The 22,093-nt window shown below is 41.6% G+C and overlaps 1 protein-coding gene across 1 annotated transcript; it reads right to left on the reverse strand.

The window, feature by feature from the left end:
- Positions 1 to 20,573: 20,573 nt before the first annotated feature.
- On the reverse strand, positions 20,574 to 21,768 carry LOC122209631 (ADP/ATP translocase 2-like). Its single transcript, XM_042921671.1, is given in 2 exon segments — positions 20,574 to 21,550; positions 21,553 to 21,768. Coding segments are annotated over 2 exon segments (888 nt in total). The 5' UTR covers positions 21,707 to 21,768; the 3' UTR covers positions 20,574 to 20,816.
- Between the last annotated feature and the right edge of the window lie 325 nt (positions 21,769 to 22,093).

The raw sequence follows: 22,093 nt of genomic DNA on the forward strand, positions 1-22,093 counted from the left end.
CCTTGGCCTCATTCCCAACCTCTCCATTTTCTGGGCAGAGTCTGACCCTTCAGTCAGCATCATTGTTCTAGTTCCCAGTGAAAAATCGTGGCTGCTGAGGAGCAAATAACAAGGATTGGTCATCTAGAGATGCAGGGATTATATTTTCTGACAGAAAATGGAGGAATGTGGTCTGAAGAAGTGTTTTTTTCTGATCTGTGGATGTCTTCATGTGGAAGGTCTCACAGAGTTCTCTCTTTAAAATGATATTGGCTTTTAGAGGCTATATTGTCTGGGTGGCCCAGTTGGTTGAGTGTCCAACTCTTAATTTTGGCTCAAGTCATGATCTCAAGGTTTGTGAGATTGAGCCCCACGTTGGGCTCAGCGGTGCTGGTAGTGCAGAGTTGGCTTGGGATTCTCTCTCTCTTCTCTCTGCCCCTCCCCCAAGTGTGCATTCATGTTGTCGTTCTCTCTCTCTCTCTCTCTCTCTCTCTCTCTCTCAAAATATTTTAAAAAAATGATATTGGCTTAAAATTCTTTTATTTTTATTGTTTTTTAATGTTTATTTTTGAGAGAGAGAGAGAGAGAGAGAGAGAGAGAAAGACAGAGCATGAGTAAGGGAGGGACAGAGAAAGAGGGAGACATGGAATCCAAAGCAGGTTCCAGGTGCTGAGCTGTCAGCATAGAGTCCAATGCAAGGCTTGAACCCATGAACTGTGAGACCATGACCTGAGCTGAAGTCAGACACTTAACTGAGCCACCCAGGTGCTTGGCTTAAAATTCTTTTAAAATTGAAGTATAAAGCTTTGACTTTTTGAAAAATCTTGGCCAGGTGTCTTATAGAATGTTCCACATCAGGATTTCTCTGACATTTCTTCTTGGTGTTGTTTGACTTGTTCCTCTGTCCCTTGTATCTCCCTGTACACTGGAAGTTCACTTCAGAGCCTTGATTAGATTGAGGTGAAACATTTTGGCAAGAATCCTTCCAGGTGATGCCATGTGTTTCACATCGCGTTGTGCTAGGAGGTACATAAACATCTTTGTCTCCCTCCTCGTGATGCCAAGCTTGAGCCCTGGGTTAAAGAGTTAACACCAGTTCTTCCATAGTAAAGGCACATTTCCTGCTCTAGAATCGGTACATAATATGTGGGCTGCTCCATTTATCTGCAGTGCAGCCTTCCTGTGCTTGGCTCTTCCCATCATTCTGGCCCATACTTAAGTGTCATCTTATTTCACTGGACATTAGGCACCTGCTCTAAGGTGGCCTGGAAGGTCCTGTGTGCTCTGGCCTTGACTGACTCCTGAAATCACCTTGAACAATGTCCCCTTCCCCATTGCAGCTCCACCATGCTAGCCATTTCAGTGCCTGAAGTGTACCATGCTCCCTTCTGTCACTACCATGCCTGGAACACATCACTCTCCTCCTCACCCAGCTACTCCTTCTCAGGCTTCCGGGGTGAACCAGGGTCAGTTCCTGAGGGACATCTTCCTGGATGAAACACCCTACCCCAGTCTGGGTAAAATTTCACGGTTGAATATTCTCAAAGCACCATGGAAGTCTCCATTGTAGCGCCCATCCCCCTTGGGATTTTCCATTTTATTTATGTAATTATTGTACTAATTTCTATCTTCTCCCCAGCAGCTAAGCTCCAAAGGGGCAGGGAACCTGCCTAGTTTCATTTATCCTTGTAAACTCAAAACACCTAGCAAAGAGCCTGGCTCACAGTAGGTGCTCAATAAATATTTGTTGAATGAATGAATTAATGGTCACTGGTAGTTGAATGGCTCTAGGGGGACCCTATGTTAATACATCCTGAAGGATCCTGGTTCTGTTTGGTCCTGGGAAATTTCTAGCCTAAGGGTTAGCAAATTCTTTTCTGGAAAGGACAAGATGGTAAATATTTTCAGCTTTGTGGGCCAGTTAACTGGGTTGGAGGCTCGGGGTTTAATTTCCTCATCTGTAAAAAGGGATAATAATAGTTCCTAACTCCTACGATTATCATGAAGGTTCAATAAGCTAATATATGTGAAGTGCTTAACATGGCTGCTACATAATTCTCGCTTGGGTTTTAGGTATTATTGTTGGGCTTGTATATGGTGGGGACACAGGCAACACACGTGTACTTCAGTAAAGAAACACACATTAGCATCAGCTAGAAGGAAGCGTGGCCAATAATAACCCTACTGGATTTACACGTGCGTGTCAGTGACAGGCAGCCTGGATTAAAGAGCCGAGATATCACAGCAGGGAGAGCTGCCTTGTTCCCAGAGGGAAACAACAACCTGCAGAAAGAAGTAGCACAAAGCTTAGGGAGGGGGAGACAGTGGCTCGAGGAAAGAGAGGAGCAGCAAAGGAGGCTGCGAATCACTGTAATATTTTCCCTTGGAAAGTCTCAGGGGTTCTGGCGGAGGCCTTAATCGCCTATTCTAGGCGTCTGGAAGCCTCGTTCCTTGCTCTTTGAGAGCTGTGCTCCCTCTTGCCTCTCTCTGTCTCTGTTAGAGCCTAATCATATTTGAAAGTAGTTTTTATCTGTGATTATTCATCCGTATGCAAGGAGCTTAAGGGTCTAAGCCGCCACTACCACCAGATCCAGGCACGTGGCCCCGTTAATACACACAGCCCTAGAGCTGGCTAGCAAAGCCCCACCCCCATCCATCCACGCACGGAGATTTTAGGGAATTAGAAGGGAACTGCTTTGAGGGTGGGGAGAGGGAGAGCAAAACAAACCTGCGACCTAATAGCAGGAAGTCCAGCCGGGCCCGTAAATCGATAAGGTGGGCTCGTCCGAAAGGCACAGCTCCTCAAACTGTAATAAGATGGTGTCTATGAGGATTACTCATTAGCCTAGAGAACAATACTTCATCTTCGCTGGCTCTTTCTAATCTGCAGGAAATGATGTGCGGGGCTAGATTTAATGCCTACACACTTGGTTCAGGTTAATCCTCTGTTAAACAGCGGTGAGGGTCAGAGGGGGATTTCAACCACTCTTTCTAGGGTGGCGGGGTGTGGACATGAAGGAAGGGAGCCAGCCAGGCCAAGGGCAAAGTCGGAGGGCAGCAGGCAGGCTATAACAAAGACAAAGCCATTGAATTGCCCTTGTTTCTTGTACTGATGTTTCTCTTTTTGTGTCGTTTTATAGTGTTGTGATAGAATTCACATACCACGCGGCTTACTCACTTACAGTATACACTCCAGGGGTTTAGTCTATTCACAGCGTTGTGCAACCCTCACCACAATCAATTTTAGAACCATTTCTTCCCCCAAGAGAAACCCATACCTATTTACTCCCAGTTACTCCCCATTTCTCTAGGACCTCCCAGCCCTAGGCAACCAGTAATCTAATTCCCGTCCCTGTAGATTCAACGGCTCTGCACATCACGTGTAATTGAAATCCTACAATATATGGTCTTTTGTTTCTTTCACTTAGCATAATGTTTTCAAGATTCGTACAAGTTGGAGCATGCATCAACACTTGATTCCTTTTTATTGCCAGATGGTATTCCATTGGATGGACATACCACATTTTATTCATCTATTCATCTGTTGATGGACATTTGAATTGTTTCCACCTTTTGGCTATTGTGAACCTTCATGTACACATGTGTAGACATATGTTTTCATTTGTGTGGATGTATGTTTTCATTTCTCTTGGGTATGTGCCTAGGAGTGGAATTGCTGGGTCATATGGTATTCCTCTGTTTAAACTTTTGAAGAACTGACAGACTGTTTTTCAAGGTGAAACTGTATCGCTCTACATTCTTAGCAACATTAGTTATTATCTCTTTTTTTGATTATGACCGTCCTAGTAGGTGCAAAGTGGTATCTCACTGTGGTTTTGACTTGTATTCCCCTAATGGCTAATGATGTTGAGCATCTTTCCATGTGCTTATTGGCCATTTTATATCATCTACAGAGAAATGTTGATTCATATTCTTAGCTCATTTTGTTGTTGGGTTGTCTTTTTTTTTTTTAATTGAGTTATAAGGATTCTTTACATGTTCTGGACGTACGTCTCTTATAAGGTATATGGTTTGCAAATATTTTTTCCCATTCTGTGTGTTGTCTTCACTTTCTTCATGGTATCATTTGCAGCACAGAAGTTTTAAATTTTGTTGAAGTCCAATACATCTGTTTTTGTTTTTGTTTTATTGTCACTTGTGTTTTGGGGGTCATATCTAGTAAGACTTTGCCTAATAACAATGTACTTCTATACTTTTTTCTAAGAGTTTTAATAGTTTAGCCCATTTAGATCGATGGTACTTTTGAGTTGATTTTTATGGATAATGTGAGAAAGGGGTCAAAGTTTATTCTGCTGCCTGTAGGGTTCGACTTGTTACCACACCATTTTTCCAAAATGGTGTGTCAGTCTTTTGTGACCATCTCAGTTAACGGTCAGTCCCTTGTCTACTTGTTTAAGACAAATCCATTCTTGATTCTTTCCTCTCCCACTCCAAGATGTTGTTAGAATCTATTTTCAAAAGACATGTCAAATCTGATTGGCTTTCTACCACCTCCACTGCTCTCACCCTGGTTTCAGTAACCATCAGCTTTGTCTGGATAATTGCAGAGATTTCCTAACTGGTCTGTCTGCTTCTGCCCTGATATCTCTGCAATCTGTTCTCTACACACATCAGCTATAGAGAGATGTGCTTACATTTTATTTTATTTTGGTTTAGTTTATTTATTTTTAGAGAGTGAAAGAGCAAGAGCGCACACACAAGCAGGGATGGGACAGAAACAGGGGGAGAGAGAGAGAGAGAGAGAGAGAGAGAGAGAGAGAGAGAGAGAATGCCAAACAGGCTCTACTGTCAGTGTGGAGCCTGATGAGGGGCTTGAACTCACGAACCATGAGATCATGACCTGAGCAGAAATCAAGAGTCGGACACTTAACTGACTGAGCCACCCAGGCTCCCCAGATATGCCTACATTCTAAGCAGATCATTCCATTACTGTACTCAAACCCTTTGGTGGCTTCCTCCCTCACTCAGAGCAAGTCCAAAGTCCTTTCTATGACCTGTAGACCTTGTGGAATACACCCTGTATCCCTGCCAATTTCCCTCTTTGTTCTCATCACCTACCATTCTTCCCTCATGCACACTGCCACACTGGACTCGTTGGTGGTCCTCAAACATATCAAGCAAGCACACTCATACCTGAGGGACTTTGCACTTGTTTTTCCCTTTGCCCTGGAATCTCATTCTCCCACGGATATCCTCATGACTCCCTTCCTCATTTCCTTCTAGTCTTTACTCCAAAGTCATCTTATCCATGTGGAAATCTTTGCGCATCTTATCTACAATTTCACCTCACCAACTCTTCCTCTACCCTTTCCCTGCTTTATTTTTCTCCTAAGCCTTTTTCATTATCCAACGTAATATGTATTTTCCTTATTTATCTTTGTTTTTCACCTTCTCAACTCAAATGCCTTCCATGAGGGCATTTACGTCGTTGATGTATCCCCAGAATCGAAATCAGTGCCTAGCACATAGTAAATGGTCAATAAATAGATGTCAAACAAAATAAGCAGGTTGGTTCTTGCCTTCCCACTGCTTCCCATAATAGCTTTTTATCATAGTCTTAATAACCATTCCATCAACACTTTACCTAAAAGGAGCACTTTTGGCAAATGTGCCCAGGGATACAACTGGTGCTCTGTCTTTCCCAGATGTAGTACAGATCCAGATAAGTGGGTCCTTACCTCCTATTTTCAGGGTCTAGGTTAAGAGTACAAATAGAGGCTCTACATAATGTATGTCTACATATTTAAATATAAATTAATATATGTTCTTTTTTCCTAGCTTGATAAATAAACCTTGATGATGACAAAATTTAAAATTCAAATAAGACTAAGGTTTTTATATGAGCCAAAGTTGGCAAAATATCAAACTATCAAATGTTGGCAAAATATCAAAACATAATCAAATTCTTGGGTACTTTCTAGATATTCTGTTGGTGCCCTGGCTGGCAATGTTTAGATGGTAAAAAAAAGATATATATAATTCATAAAATATGCAATCCATCAATTTTCTTTTTCTTGCCTTAATTTTAGCAAAATCACTTGTTTTTATAAACATGTTTGGATGATAAAAAAAACATATATACTATTCATAAAATACATAATCCATCACTTTTTTTTTCTTGCCTTAACTTTAGCAAAATCACTTGTTTTTATAACCAAGATTATCACTAATTTATATCTGTTGACAGTCATGATTTAGTATTAAAATTAAATATAATTGGACTCAAGATACTCAACATTTGGATACAATTTCAACCACAAAGTATATTATAGTAAAGGTAAAAATTAAAAAATTAAAGTTAATTTTTATATGTTTTCAAAAAAAGTTATTTTTTCCTAAGGTATTCAAAATTACTTACTAAAATTAAAAGGTAAAATACAAACTATGAGTAAATGTGAACACTTGAAATATTTAAATATTTTAAAAATTTAGGTAAAGTTGTAATCTAATTTTTGAAAATTTAATTACATTAAAAAATAATTTTTAAATTCATTTTTACAGGTTAGTTTATATCCAGTGCAATATTGGTTTCAGAAATAGAATTCAGTGATTCATCACATCCGTACAACACCCAGTGCTTGTTACAACAAGTGCTCTCCTTAGTATCTATTCCCCGTCTAGCCCATCCTTCACCCACCTCTCTCCATCAACCTTCAGTTTGTTCTCTATTGTTAAGAGTGTCTTGTGGTCTGTTTCCCTTTCTTCTCTCCCCCTGCTCCCGTATGTTCATCTGTTTTGTTTCTTAAATTCTACATATGAGTGAAATCATATATTTATCTTTCTCTGATTGACTTATTTTGCTTAGCATATTACATTCTAGCTCCATCCATGTCATTGCAAATGGTAAGATTTCATTTTTGGTGGCTGAATAATATTCCATTGTATTTATATACCACATCTCCTTTATCCATTCATCAGTTGATGGACATTTGGATTTCATTACGTATTTTTATTTAAAAACTATTCATAATTCTGGGGTGCCTGGATGGTTCAGCTGGTTGAGCGTCAGGCTCTTGGTTTTGGCTCAGGTCATGATCTCACAATTCATGAGTTCGAGTCCTGCATCAGGCTCTGTGCTGACAGTGCGGAGCCTGCTTGGGATTCTCTGTCACCCTCTCTCTGCGTCTCTCCCATTCATGTTCTATCTCTCTCTCAAAATAAATAAACATTTAAAAAATTAAAAAAACACTGTTTATAATTCTAATTTTCTATGCCCAGTCAGTTGTCAATGAAAAGAGTCAGTATTATGGGTCCTGTGTTATGCACAGACTTCTGCGTATACAAAACCGAGAATAATATGAATTGTTTGATACCACATTTTCCTCAGCCACTATATGCTAGTATTGCAAATTCCCTCCTGATTCTCGCAAAGGCCCAGAGCCACAAATTGGAACACAAAGAGAAGCAAAACTGGGCAGTTAGCACTACGGGGAAATGGTACTATGCTATTCAAGAATCTTTTGCATTCACTCCACCTGAGAGGGTGTCTTTGGCAAGTTAATTTGTCCTTTCTCTTACTTAAGTGCTCCTGCCACTCAGATCTTTTGGGCACTCTGCAACTGTGCCCATCCCTGTCTTTGGCCTCCATACCACACACAAGCCTTTAAACCCTTTGGATACAGTTGCCTTCTGTTTTGGGGATAGAGGTCAAGATCTGGGAGAAGTGTCTCTCTGGGGCCTGAATGGTGTTACTCATGAGAGTGGATGTTTTGGGTGATGGGTCATGCTTTGGCAGTGCTAATGCAGAGCCCAAGTGACACGGGTGCCCAGCACAGGGCCCCTTGTTGCTCAGGTTTGAGGGTGGTCCTGCAGATGTGTGTGGGTGAAGGGCTTTGAGGCTTTGAGGAAGGGCTTCAGGGCCTAACCACCAGGATGGCATCTTAGAGTGCAGAAACTATCTTTTGGTGCTTTTGGAAACTTCCCTCCATATTCCTTATCTGGGAGGTATTTTCTCACTTCTGATGTGACTGTTGTGTGAATAATCCTAAGAGCTGAGACTCTTATGGGTCAAGGAGTCTTAGGCTTTTCTGTTTTACTTAAGGATGCAAGTGTTATTTTCCTAGTAATGGTGGCTTTTGCTTTTGTAGACCAAAAGCATTGCCACAGATACATATTCTCAGATATTCTTAACTACAGATAAAGAACTAGGCAAATGCTGTAGTGTTTGGATAAAAAAAAGTCAACAACCACCCAACCTCACTTGATCAATTTTATTTGAGCTATTAACTTAGAATATTTTGCACTAGAGACTGCTTACATCAAGTAATAACTGAACGTTAAGCAAACAGATCATCAATTATTAACACGTAGCTGCTATTAATGTAATCCTTTACATATCAGTAACACTAACATTTGGAAGAGGATATAAGCTAGTTAAAAGCATCTGGTGTACAAAATAGGACTATAACCACATTCTCTTTGCTAAAAATTTTAAATGATCAATCTCTAAATTTTCCACTTGGGAATGGGTGTCGTAATTGGGACAGAGAGATGTACAATCCAGTCTGATGTTGAAATACCTGATCAAGATGCCAGCAAAAGCAGTGTTTGGAAGGCTCAGACCTCTTGCAAATCCAAAATGTACCTTTAATATTGGATCCAGATACTTTATTAGCCAAACTCAGGACATCTTTTTGGGAATACATTTTCTTTTGCATATTTTTTTTTGGAATATAGATCATACATTTGCATGGTTAAAAAACAGTAAAATTCTTCTTCCTACATTGCCCTCTACACCAACGAGAAATCAGCTTCTTTCGTATTTATGTATCTGTCATTTGCATATATCCGTAAAAACTAATTTTGAGTCTTACTTTACACAGCTCTGCATCTTGAGTTTTTTTGTTTTTGTTGTTCCTTGTTCACTTAAATATCCTGAAGTTCCTTCCATATCAACACATGGAGAGCTTTCTTCTTTTGATTTCCAACCACATAGTACCCTGGTAGAGGTTGCCTATACTTTATATAACCAGTCTATTCCAGATAGACACTGGGTTGTCCCAAACTATTACTTGGCTAAACACACTGCAGTGGATGACCTTGTACGTGCATGATTTCACATGTATTTGGGATAAATTTCCAGAAGTGGAAATCTGCTGGGTCAGATTGTGCGTGCATTTGTGATTCTGCATAGATATGGCCACCTTGTCTTTCCATGAGGACACTAGCAATGAAGGAGAGTATCTGCCTCCCCAGGGCTCATTCGTGTTTTGAAGAACTGCTTGAGGGGAGACTGTCCTGCTCAGCACAAACATCGTAGGAGAGAATAGCACCATTTTACTTATTTCCCTATCATTCTGCAACCTTTCCCTCTTTGCCACTTGCTTGCTGTGGGACCGTAGCTGAGTTATTTAAGTGCTTGTGCCTTAGTTTCTTCATCTGTAAAATGGGGCTGTAAGAGTCCCCACAGCCTATGGTAGTTGGGAGAGTTCCATGAGCTAATGCACACAAAGAACTAAGCACAGTGCAGACATGGTAAGTGCTTTAAAAAATTTCATCTGGGTCAAATAAATAACGCCACTTGGGGATTGTCCCATCTCTGCCTCTATTTAGCCACAGTGTGTTCACATCTGTGTCATAAAACTAGAAACACACTGACCGTTTTCTTGGAGGAAAAGGAATCTTGGTTCTAGGTAGACAAACGTGAACTCCCTCTTTGAGTGTAAATGGAGAAGAGGACCCTGGAAGTTGCTAGTGGAGAAGGAGGTAATGCGGATGGTAGAGCAGGAGCAGAAATTCTGCAGTGAGCCTCAGAGAAGGAATGCCAACCGGTCCTTAAGAGTGCTTTGGTACCAAAACCCCTGTCTCCAGGAGGAGGTTCTGAACCATGTGTAGCAGGTGCCGAGTGCCCCAGGGCTGTCTGGCCTGGGGTTCTGCCAGCACAGGCAAGGTTCTAGAATCCTGAGTACTGGGAAGGGGTTGGAGAAGGAGCTACTCCCTTGAGCCAAGCAGAGTTGGAAGCTCTTGCTTTGGACTCAGACAGCCCTGGGTTCAAATCCTGACTCTGCTACTTGCTAGCAGCATTCCTATTTCTGATTCTCTCCTCATCTGTCATTTGAGGATAAATGCCACAGGAGAGGTATTCTCAGACTGCTTGTATATCCACAGGGAGGCTGTGAGGATTGCATGATATAATAGTTCTTAGGCATGGAGCACCTTGCGTGGCACATATTAAGCACTTGATAAATGTCAGCAACTATTAGGACATCAGATGAATAGGTCTTTACAAACTCCATGTCTCCAAAACACAAGAGGGACCTTCGGGGTGGGGCGGGGCAAGGTTTACGTTAAAAAATTCAAGTCATAAAATCAGAAAAGACCCGTTTGGATGGATGCACAGTTATAGAGGAAATGTGCCTGTTAGCATACATGTTATTTGCAACAAAACAAAACGAATTTGTAAGCATCTTATTGCAGATGCAGGGGAGGGAGATCCTGAAAATTTTCCTGCGGTCTTGAGGCAGCAAATGGAAAATGAGTTGTATAGTACTGATTGCTGCTAATTTAAGACATATAAAAACCACTGATAAATCTCTTTGGTGTTCTCGGCTTTTTTTTTTTTTTTTTTGATGTTATTTACTAAAGGTAAAATAGTCCTACTTTTCAATAGGTTATCTTTATCCCTTTATGTCATTTCAACGTTAAGGACATATGTTCCTAAACACTTCTACTTATTATCTTTTTTCAACCCATCACTCTCTGTAAGATCTGAATCCTTGTGCCTGGGAATCATCAACGGCGCTGCTCTCCTTGCCTGGAATGCCCTGTGACCTGTCCGCTGTGCTTGGCAAGCTCCTGCTCCTGCACCAGCCATCACACTTTTTGTGAAGTATTTCCCAATACCACCATCAGCCATCAATGGCTCTTTCTTCTTTGGTTCCATGGGACTCTGTTTAATGTTTCTTTTCTAACATTTTACATATTGGGCTCTCATTCTTTGTGTACACGTCTATCTCTTCCTTTACACTGGGAAATCTTTGAGTCAAGGATTGCCTCCCTCTCCCTTTCTTTCTTCCAGGTTCATCAAACATGTATTAAGTGTCAGGTCCTGTGATAGGGCTTGTGAATACAGGAATGAATTAGACACACTTCCTGATCTGGAGGGGAGATTTCAACATAATTTGGGAATAATTAAAGAATGAGGCCCTGAACTCATTGTCTTTTTTCATCCTCTCGGTAACCCTGCATGTGGCCATTATTATTCCCATTTTATTGTTGAAAAGCCTGAGCCAGAGAGGAAATAAAACTTGCCAAAGAACATAGATAGGGCTTGCAAGAGGCTGCAAACTGGTGTCAGGGTAGGGTCAGGAGACCCCCTGGAGGAGGCTATGCCCAGCACCATCATGACTATGAAAAGGATTTGGCCAGGTGACTAAGTGCAGGAAAGGTGGAGGAGGAAGGATCAGGCTATGCGAAGGCTTGGAGGTAAGGGAGCATTGCTCTTTGGGAGGTGCAAGAGTCTTAGCCATCTCCATTTGGCCAGTATTTGCACAGAGTGCAGCACATAGTAGGTGCTTGCTAAATATTTGCTGTAAGAATGAATTCCTACTGCTGAAATCCCCATGATTGGCAGTTTAATTCTGGGTTTGAGTTCATGGCATTCCTAAGGATCTTTTCAGTAATTTTTTTTCCTGAGGTCCTGGGGATCCAACAACCACTGTCCCATCTTGGATGAGTGTGTCGCCAAATTGTTTCCATTCAGCTCCCCAGAAATCTCTGCAGAGGCCTCCCCACTACCTCAACTCTTCATATGTCCAGGGAGTGTTTCCACATTTAGGTTAGTCAGCTTAAGCAAAGCTTTGGGCGGAGATGGGCAATTGCTGGGTGGACAGCTGGTGCGGTCCCTTGCCTGAGACTGTCTATAGGCCACACAGCTCTGGAGTACTCAAAAACTGCCTCTTACAGGTGGGAGACCACACTCAGGAAACAAGGATCTCCGGGAGGCTGCTTATGTCCTGGCCACTCTGCCTAAGTCTCCGGTCTCTTTCCCATCGTCTCTCCTCCCCATATCTTCTAGTCTGAATGGGGGTGAGACGGATGGGGAATTTCTTCTCTTCCGGGTGCTTTCACTCAAGCTGCTCTATCAAGGACAGGAGTGTTCTTTCATTTGTTCCTTGGCAATTAATAAGAAAAGGTCTGGAGCCAGACTGCTTGGGGCTTGCATCCTGGGTGTGCTACTTACCAGCTTTGTGACTTTGGGCAAGATGTTAGTGTCTGTACCTCATTTTCCCTACCTGTAAAATGCGCTTAATAATGATACCGATTTCATAGGATGTTTGGAAGAACTTAAAGGAATTAAAACATTTAAAGCACTTAGGACAGTACCTGGCACATTGTAGGTGCAAGGTATATGCTGCTGCTGCTGCTGCTGCTAACAGTGGTGATTAAAATTACTCCACACAAGGGGTGCCTGGGTGGCTCCATCAGTTAAGCATCCAGCTTCGGCTCAGGTAATGATCTCATGGTTTGTGGGTTCGAGCCCCGCATTGGGCTCTGTGCTGTGAGCCTGCAGCCTGCTTTAAATCCTCTGTCCCCCCTCTCTTGCCCCTCTCCCACTCATGCACACATGCTCTCTCTCTCTTTCTCAAAAGTAAATAAACATTAAAAAAATTACTCTACAAAACCTCCTCCTCTATTCTGATTCTTTTGTACTAAATGTTAGTGGCCTAAAGCCATAACCAAATGGAAAATAGTTCTTCTTTTCCTCAGAGACAAGGCAAGCTTAGACTTAAGTTTATTATTTGTTTTGTAATGCAATAAACAAAGGCAAGAACAACAAAACCATTACATTTTACGTTAAAATAGTAGGACTGTTCACATGCATATTATACCCAAAGTTGTTTGAGCTGATATATTGCTCAAAACTGGAATAAACCTAACCCAGTCTAGTAACTGAAGTTATGCTGGATAAACTGAGGCTCAGAGAAAGGAGCTGACAAAGGCCTGGTCACACGAATACGAGGCTGGAACCAGAGCACGTGTCTCCTGCTTCCTGTTAATGTTTCTTGTGATGCCCTACAGCCAAGTGAAGAAATATAGCCATTCTCTATTCTATGACAGTGGCCAAACATATTGTGTGTGTGTGTGTGTGTGTGTGTGTGTGTGTGTGTGTGTGCGCATGCGCGTGTGTGTGTGAAGAGCCTGATAGTAAGTATTTTAGGCTTTTGGGGCCATATGTCTCTGTCACAACAATTTAGCTCTGATATTGTGGTGCAGAAGCCTCTGTAGACAGTATGCAAATGGATGGATGTGGTTGTGTTTCAATAGAACTTTGTTTATAAAAAAGGTGGTGGGCCAGATTTGACCCATGGGCCATGGTTGCAGATCCTTGCTCTGTGGCATCCCCAGCTGGAGTGTTAGAGGTGAATACCAGAGCAATAAATGCTTTTCTAACATGAAACAGAAGCTGGCAGTCAAATGCTAAGCATGAAGAAATGGGAAGAGTGTGTGAATAAGGATAATTAGGCAAAAACCAATTTTACTTTTCCAACCCAGCGACCCCTGTTTCTTTCAATTTCTATTTTCTTTTTTCAGAGAGAGAAAAAGGAGATGGCAATTTTTCTACATTAACAAATGAGATTAAGGGAGAGATTTAGCAAAATGGTGTCAGTTACCATGGCATTCCTGGTACAACTTGCCAGAAACTCCAGCTAAAAAGGGCAAATTTTATCTTTGTGACTCAGGTAATTTTAATCTATAGCATGAGAATTATCCACTTAGCTCCCAGAGCTTAGCTTGCTTTATTAGGATATCAAAAAAATAAGTAGAAAGAAGAGAGAACGTGTTTAGAGATGATTTGCTTTCGTTTGCGAAATCAGTCCACAGTTAATTAGGGCGAACCTCAGAGGCCACAGGCAGGTTAGCAGAATGAGGTTGAATCAGTATCAGATAAGGGTACAATTAATAAAATATCACGGAGCATTCTTCCTGTGAGGTGCATAGTTATGTGTATCTTTTGAAATTGTTCATAATGGGGGAGTATATTAATTATCTATTGCTACATGGCAATTACACCCAGATTTAGCAGCTTAAAACAACATACTCTTGTCATCTCACCGTTTCCATCATCAGGAACCTGGGGGCCGCTTGGCCGCCTCCCCTGCTTCCCCCCCGGCATGCCACATCCAAAGTGTCAGCCAGGCTGGGGTTTCATCTCAAGGTTCAAGTAGGGGAAGGATCCACAGCTCTTGTAGTTGTTGGCAGGATTCAATTCCTCAAGGGTCATTGGACTGAGGGCTTCAGTTCTTTGCTGGCTTTTGACTAGAGGCCCACTTGCCATGTGGGCATCTCCACTGTGGCAACTCACTTCTTCAAAGCACAAAGACCAAGAAGGCAATAGAGTCTGCTAGCAACGTGGCCGACACAGTCTCCTGTAACGAATTACGGAAGTGACATCCCATCACTGTTTTGCCATATTCTGTTGCTTAGAAATAAGTCACAGGTCTTGCCCATACCAAAAGAGAGGGGATTCCACAAGGACATGAAAACCAAGAGGTGGGGATGACTGGGGGACATTTCAGAGTCTGCCTACTAGAAGGAGGGAGCAATAGTGATGTCAGCCTGCAGCAAGAGGAAGACCTTTCATGTCAGGAAGTTCTCTGAAGCTGTATTTACTGTAACGGATGAGTGATGGTGAGAGTATAGCAACTGGGAATCAGTAAATCTACCTGGGTGTTCTGGGTGGACTTTGCAGATTGGGTCTCTGAAAGGGGTTTTATTTTATTCATTTATTTTTTTTAATATATGAAGTTTATTGTCAAATTGGTTTCCATACAACACCCAGTGCTCATCCCAAAAGGTGCCCTCCTCAATACCCATCACCCACCCTCCCCTCCCGCCCACCCCCCATCAACCCTCAGTTTGTTCTCAGTTTTTAATAGTCTCTTATGCTTTGGCTCTCTCCCACTCTAACCTCTTTTTTTTTTCCTTCCCCTCCCCCATGGGTTTCTGTTAAGTTTCTCAGGATTCACATAAGAGTGAAACCATATGGTATCTGTCTTTCTCTGTATGGCTTATTTCACTTAGCATAACACTCTCCAGTTCCATTCGTGTTGCTACAAAGGGCCATATTTCGTTCTTTCTCATTGCTACGTAGTACCCCATTGTGTATATAAACCACAATTTCTTTATCCATTCATCAGTTGATGGACATTTAGGCTCTGAAAGGGGTTTTAAAAATGGATAAGGAAGATGTGAGGTATATATATATATATATATATATATATATATATATATATATGATGGAATATTACTCAGCCATAAAAAAGAATGATATCTGGCCATTTGTAATGACATGGATGGAGCTAGAGAATATTATGCTAAGTGGAATAGGTCAGAGAAAGACAAATACCCTATGATTTCACTCGTATGTGGAATATAAAAAACAAAACAAACAAGGAAAGAGGGAAAAAGAGAACGGCAAACCAAGAAACAGACTCTTTCTTAGAAATTTTTAATGTTTATTTATTTTTGAGAGCGAGAGAAAGAGAGAGATAGAGAGAGAAAGAGAGAGATAGAGATAGAGAGAGAGAGAGAAAGAGAGAGAGAGAGAGAGAGACAGCATGAGCAGGAGAGGGGCAGAGAGAGAGAGACACACACACACAGAATCCAAAGCAGGCTCCAGGCTCTGAGCTGTCAGCACAGAGCCTGACGTGGGGCTTGAACTCACAAGCTGTGAGATCATGACCTGAGAGGGCATCAGATGCTTAACTGACTGAGCCACCCAGGTGTCCTAAGAAATAGACTCTTACCTATAGAGACCAAACTGATAGTTATGAGAGGAGAGGTGGTTGGGGGGATGGGTGAAGTAGGTAATGGGGATTAAAAGTACACTTACCATGATTAATCGCTGAGCAATGTTTGGAAGTGTTGAATCACTGCACTGCACCCCTGAAACTAATATTCCACAGTCTGTTAACTAACTAGAATTTAAATAAACACTTAAAAAAGAAAATCACTAGTCTCCATAAGCAAGTGCAAATAAAATGTTTTTTTATTTAACTTTATTTTTTATTTTTAAAAATTTACATCCAAATAGTTAGTATATAGTGAAGCAATGATTTCAGGAGATTCCTTAGTGCCCCTTACCCATTTAGCCCATCCCCCCTCCCACAACCCCTCCAGCAACCCTCAGTTTGTTCTCCATATTTAGGAGTCTCTTTTGTTTTGTCCCCCTCCCTGTTTTTATATTATTTTTGTTTCCCTTCCCTTAGGTTCATCTGTTTTGTCTCTTAAAGTCCTCATATGAAATATAACATATTGAAAGAAAAATACACGACCCATAAGTGTTTAGCTCAATATATTTTCACAATGTGAACACACTTGAATAGCCAACAACCCCAAAGCACTGTTGTGTCCCCTTCTCTCCAAAAGTAATTTCCATACTGAGTTCTAATACCACAGATGAGTTTTTGCCACTTAAAAAGATATAAATGGAATCAAGCAATGTGAGATTCATTTAAGTAATTGCATGGAGCTATAGTTGGTTGATTTTTATTGCTGAATAGTATTCCATCATGAGAATATACCACCATTTTATTTATTCATTTTATTATTGTTGGGCATTTGTGGTTATTTCCGGGTTTTGACATTAAAAACAGTGTTGCCATGAACATCTTTGAGCTTGATTTTTGGTTTACATGTGTAGCCAGTTCTGTCGGGTATCATAGCTAGCAGGAAAATCGCTGGGTCATAAAATAAACATTGTTCAAATTTAGTAGATTCTGCTAAACAGTTTTCTGAAGTGCTTCTATGAATGTGAACTTCCACTAGCAGTGGATGGGAATTCTAGTTGCTCTGAATTGTCAACAACACTTGATACTGTTTGTCTCTTTTCATGCCCTCATTACTGTCTTAATTTCTACCATTACAATAAGTCTTAATATCTAGTATAGTATGCCCTTCTACCTCATTGCTCTTTAAGATTGTCTTGGCTAGTCTTTTACATATACATTTCAAAATTAGCTGCTCAATTTCCATAAAAACTTCAACTGGAGATTCGATGGAGATTGTGTTAAAGAACTATAGATCAGTTTGCAGAGAATTGACTTTATTACAGTATAGAGCCCTCCAATCCGTGACCATTGTTTATCCCTCCATGTAGCTGTTTTAGGTATTTTAAAATTATTATCAGTGATATTTTAGAGACTTCCATTATCAGTTTTACACATCTTTTGCTAGGTTTATTCCTAGGTTTTTGATATTTTAAAATTTTATTGTAAATAGACTGTTTTATTGTCTAAATGTTTGCTGGTATATAAAAACATATTAGATGATTTTCTATTTATCTTGATGGGCCAGGTTTTTAGAAAAAATACTTTCTAAAATGTTTATTTATTTAGGGGCGCCTGGATGGCTTAGTCTGTTAAACATCTGACTTTGGCTCAGATCATGATCTTGCAGTTCGTGAGTTCGAGCCCCGCGTCAGTCTCTGTGTTGACAGCTCGGAGCCTGGATCCTGCTTCAGATTCTGTGTGTCTCTCTCTCTGCCCCTCCCCAACTCGTGCTCTGTTTCTCTTTCTGTCCCAAAAATAAATAAACATTAAAAAAATTGTAAATGTTTATTTATTTATTTTGAAAGAGAGAGAGAGAGAGAGGGGGGGAGAGAGAGAGAGAGAGAGGAGGGGCAGAGACAGAGGGGAGAGGGAATCCTAAGTAGGCTCCACATATTAGTGCAGAGCCCAGCGTGGGACTCAAACCCACAAACCATGAGATCATGACCTGAGCTGAAGTCAAGAGTCAGATGCTTAACTGACTGAGCTGCCCAGACATCCCTTGATGGATGAGGTTTTTGAAGCTTGCTTTTCTCTCGGGAGGCAGGTCAAAGTATGTATGCCAGTGTGCTCCCTGAGCCTCCCAGATGCACTGCACATGGGATGCAGGGTTGCTATATTGTACAACTCCAGGGGGCAGTATCCACACTGCAGTCCAGGGAGGCAACAATTACATAAAGCAGTGTGTGATTTCTGCCCTATGCATTGTAGAACCTTGACTACCCTGTCTGAAGTATCTGAAAGGTGGCAGACATTGATAGAATTACCCTTCTCTGGGCTGGAAAATGCCTGCCTTTAATGACTAGTCTATTTCTCACTAAAAGGAAAGACTTTCCCTCCTTTGAGAAATGAAACAGCATCACCATATGAGTGAGATTCCCCCCTCCCCTTCTCCATAGTCTAACTCTTCACATTAAGTTTTATAGCCAATTACACTTCTCTCACCTCTGGGATCCAAAGCTAACAAGTTGATTCTTGACTTAGCGGGGAAGAATGGGAAACCAATATTATGAAGGATGAGGAAGTGGGACGTGATCTGGATAGGGCTGCTACATGCAGCTGTACAGTTTGTGCACTGCACAAAGGCACAAACTTTGTGCTATGGGGATGAGTTTGGAGGCAGAGGGCTGAAATGCAGTTCTTCTCTGGTCATCAAGCTGTGTGCCCTGGTGTGGGGCTGAATCCATTCTCAAGGGATATTTTCTCCTGATTTACCTGCCCTCTTGAGGCATCTCTTTCTGTTTGTACAAAACCATCTTCTAGGCTAATGGGTACCCTAGTCTAGGCCTTGAAGGTTGGCCCATCTCTAAGTTGACCATCAGTGGCTACATTTATCAGCTTCTCTTGGCACAGATTAGCGGTGTTGGCCAGCATGCTGACAAAATGTTTCTGGAGAACTCCATGCCCTCTTCTACCCTTTCTGTTTGCCTTTTATTGATTCTTCTCTCCTGCCTTTCTAAGTCTGAGCCAGAAACCCTCCTGTTATTAAAAGCAGTCCCAGTTGCCCATACCTTTCATTTCCTTTGAATTACATTAATTGCCTGACAGCTAAAAAGTGAGCTGGTATTTTCAGATTTCAGCTGCTGGTCGGCAAGAAATATTTACCAGCTCCTGAAGATTTATAAAGATGCCACAGAGATGCCTGGAGACTAACAATCAGAAAATACAGCAGCAAAACAACACTATTTTTCAAGGTTAAACGCTCAGAATGCTAAAAAGAAATTGTCCATAAAGCAAAATAGGGATTCAGAAGCAGGCAGCCTGTACCCTGGACAAAAGAAAGGAGCCGGAGGTTTAAAATAAGATTTCACAGCTTCACAATAATTATGAATTTAATAAGGGGAGCTTTATTTTTAATTTAGTTCCAGTCTGGCAGCCCATCTCCTCCCTCCCTCCGCCTCTCCATGGCATTAATGCTCTTTAATGTGGCCCTAAGGCTGAGGTCACAGTGAGAGTGAGGAAAGGCCTCCAGCTGTAAGACTTTCTGACGAAGAAGTATTTAGACAGATGATGTTCCTGCCCCTCTGTAGGCAGATGGGACTAACTCCCACTGGCTTTATTCCCTCCTGGCAGTCAGAAATGTCTCTAGCTATGTAGGAACAGGAGGTTCTGAAAATTCCGACACAGGAAGATTTTTTTCCCCTGATAGGACCCCAGGCTTTGTCTCCTGTTCTTCACGAGCAGAGTAATAAAACTCAGCTCAGGCCACCAAAAATGGTCATGGACCCCCAGGGCAATACTGCTTCAATGCTTACTTACACCCCAAATGGGGTGATTTACATGTGGCTGATGAAAGGGCCACAGACTTCCAAAAAATGCTTTTTGATAGACTACCTTTTAGTGTTATCTATTTTCAGGGCCAGACATACTGATTTGTTTCCTGTTCATTCATTCATTCATTCGGCAAATATTTATTGAGCTCCTTTTTTTTTGAGCTGCTCTTTTTTATACAGGTTAAATTGAATGAATTTAACACACAATGAATCAATCTAAAGTGAACATATCAGTGGCATTTGGTGCATTCACAGTGTTGTGCAACCATCCCTTCTGTCTATTTCCAAGACATTTCATTATCCCCAATAAAAATCCATATCCATTAAATAATTACTACCTCCAGCCTCTGGTAACTACCAATTTGCTTCCTGTCTCTATGGATATATCTATTCTGGATATTTCATATAAATGAGATCATACGATATGAGACCTTTGTGTCTGGTTTCTCATACTTAGCATAAAATTTTTGAGGTTCATCTACTGTGTAACATGTATCAATTCTCCATTGTTTTTCATGGCCCAGTAGTATTCCATTTAATGTATTTCCGCAATTTGTTTATTCACTCATCTGTTGATGGACATTTGAGTTGTTTTCACCTTTGGGGCTATTTTGAATATTGCTGCTATGAACATTCATGTACCATTTGTTTGAGTGTCCATTTTCAGTTCTTTGGGGAATGGAATTGCTGGATCATTGGGTCATTCTATGTTTAGTTTGTTAAGAAACTGTTAAAGAGCTTTCCACAGGGTCACACCATTTTGCATTCTCATTTCAAATGCTCTTTTACATGCTTGGATACATCAATGGATAGAATTGGCCCTTACATTCTAGTGAGGGGAGGTAGACAATAAAGCATAAACATAATAAATAAATATGTACAATGTAGAAGGTAATCTGTTCCAGGCATAAAAGAAAAAGTAAAGCAGGGTAAGGGGGACTGGGAGTGTCATGGAGCAGTGGACAGTGGGTTATAATTTTATTTTATTTTATTTATTTATTTATTTATTTATTTATTTATTTAATGTTTTGGATAGTGTTTATTTCTTCAAATTTATTTATCAGGAGTGACTGAAATAAAAAATATAATTGAGTCCCGTCATCGTGGAAATAGCTTTAAGAGAAAACTGGTCAGATGAACATTATTGCTTCCCATTTTCAACCAGTCAATAGTTGCCGTTGATAAATAGACAGCCAACAGTCTGTCAAGAATGCTCAAGATGTGTTATATAATACAACATGCCTGTTCACAGGGGAAGAAACTAGGAAATAACTTATGTGAACTTCTTGACTTCATCATACAAGACAAGCACGAAGGCACCACCCTTGCCTCTGAGAACATTGGACCACGCCCCCTTGAAAAAAGCTTTGGCCCCTTCGTTACGAGCAATCTTCCTCCTGCAGTCAAGCGTGCGTGTGTACATGATGTCGGTTCCTTTGCGCCCCGACTGCGTCATCATTCGGCGACGGACAGTGTCAAAGGGATAGGAAGTCAACCCGGCAACCACTGTGACGGACTGTGCGATCATCCAGCTGATGAAGATGTGAGTGTTCTTGGGATCCGGAAGCATGCCCTTTGCAGTATCATAGATACCGAAGTAGGCAACTTGGTAGATGATAATGCCCTGCACAGACACATTAAAGCCTTGGTACAGGCCCTTAATGCCATCAGATTTGTAGATCTTAACCAGGCAGTCACCAAGGCCTCGGAATTCCCTTTCCGCTCCAGCTTTGCCCACATCGGCCGCTAGACGGGTACGGGCAAAATCCAGAGGAAACACAAAACACAAGGATGTGGCCCCAGCGGCGCCACCCGATGCCAGATTCTCTGCAAAGTAGCGCCAAAACTGGGTTCTCTTGTCCACGCCACCCAGGAAGATCTTGTATTTATCTTTGAAGGCGAAGTTGAGGGCTTGGGTGGGGAAGTATCTGATGACATTGGCCAGGTTACCGCGCCAGAAGGACAGGACTCCCTGCTCCCTGGGGATACGAACCACACAGTCTATATGCCCTTGTATTGCTTATCTGCGGTGATTTGCTTGCTGGCATGCTGCACCTGCAGCAGCAGCTTGACCCGCTCGATGGGCGCTACCGCGGTCTTGGAGATGGCTGCCACTCCACCCGCCAGGGAGTCCTTGGCGAAGGACACAACGGCATCTGTCATTTTGAAAGGAAAGAGGAGCCGGGCGACTGCGGGACTGCGGTAGGAACCGGCTGGGACTCAGGGACTGCCTATTTTATTTATTTTTTAAGTAGGCTTCACGCCCAGCATGGAGACCAATGTAGGGTTTGAACTCACAACCTTGAGATCAAGACCTGAGCTGAGATCAAGAGTTGGACACTTAACAGACTGAGACAACCAGGCACCCCATGGGTTATTACTTTAAATAGGATGCTCATGACAGCCTTCCCTGAGAAGGGGAGAATGGAACAAAGACTTGAAGGAAGTGAAAGAACGAGTCAAGTGGATATGTGAGGGAAGAATATCACAGGCAGAGGGAACAGTTAATACAGAGACCCTGGAGTACCTGGCTTGTTTGAGTAGGAACAA

The sequence above is a fragment of the Panthera leo genome, chromosome E3 (genome assembly GCF_018350215.1).
Source record: "Panthera leo isolate Ple1 chromosome E3, P.leo_Ple1_pat1.1, whole genome shotgun sequence".
In the NCBI taxonomy this organism is placed as follows: domain Eukaryota; kingdom Metazoa; phylum Chordata; class Mammalia; order Carnivora; family Felidae; genus Panthera; species Panthera leo.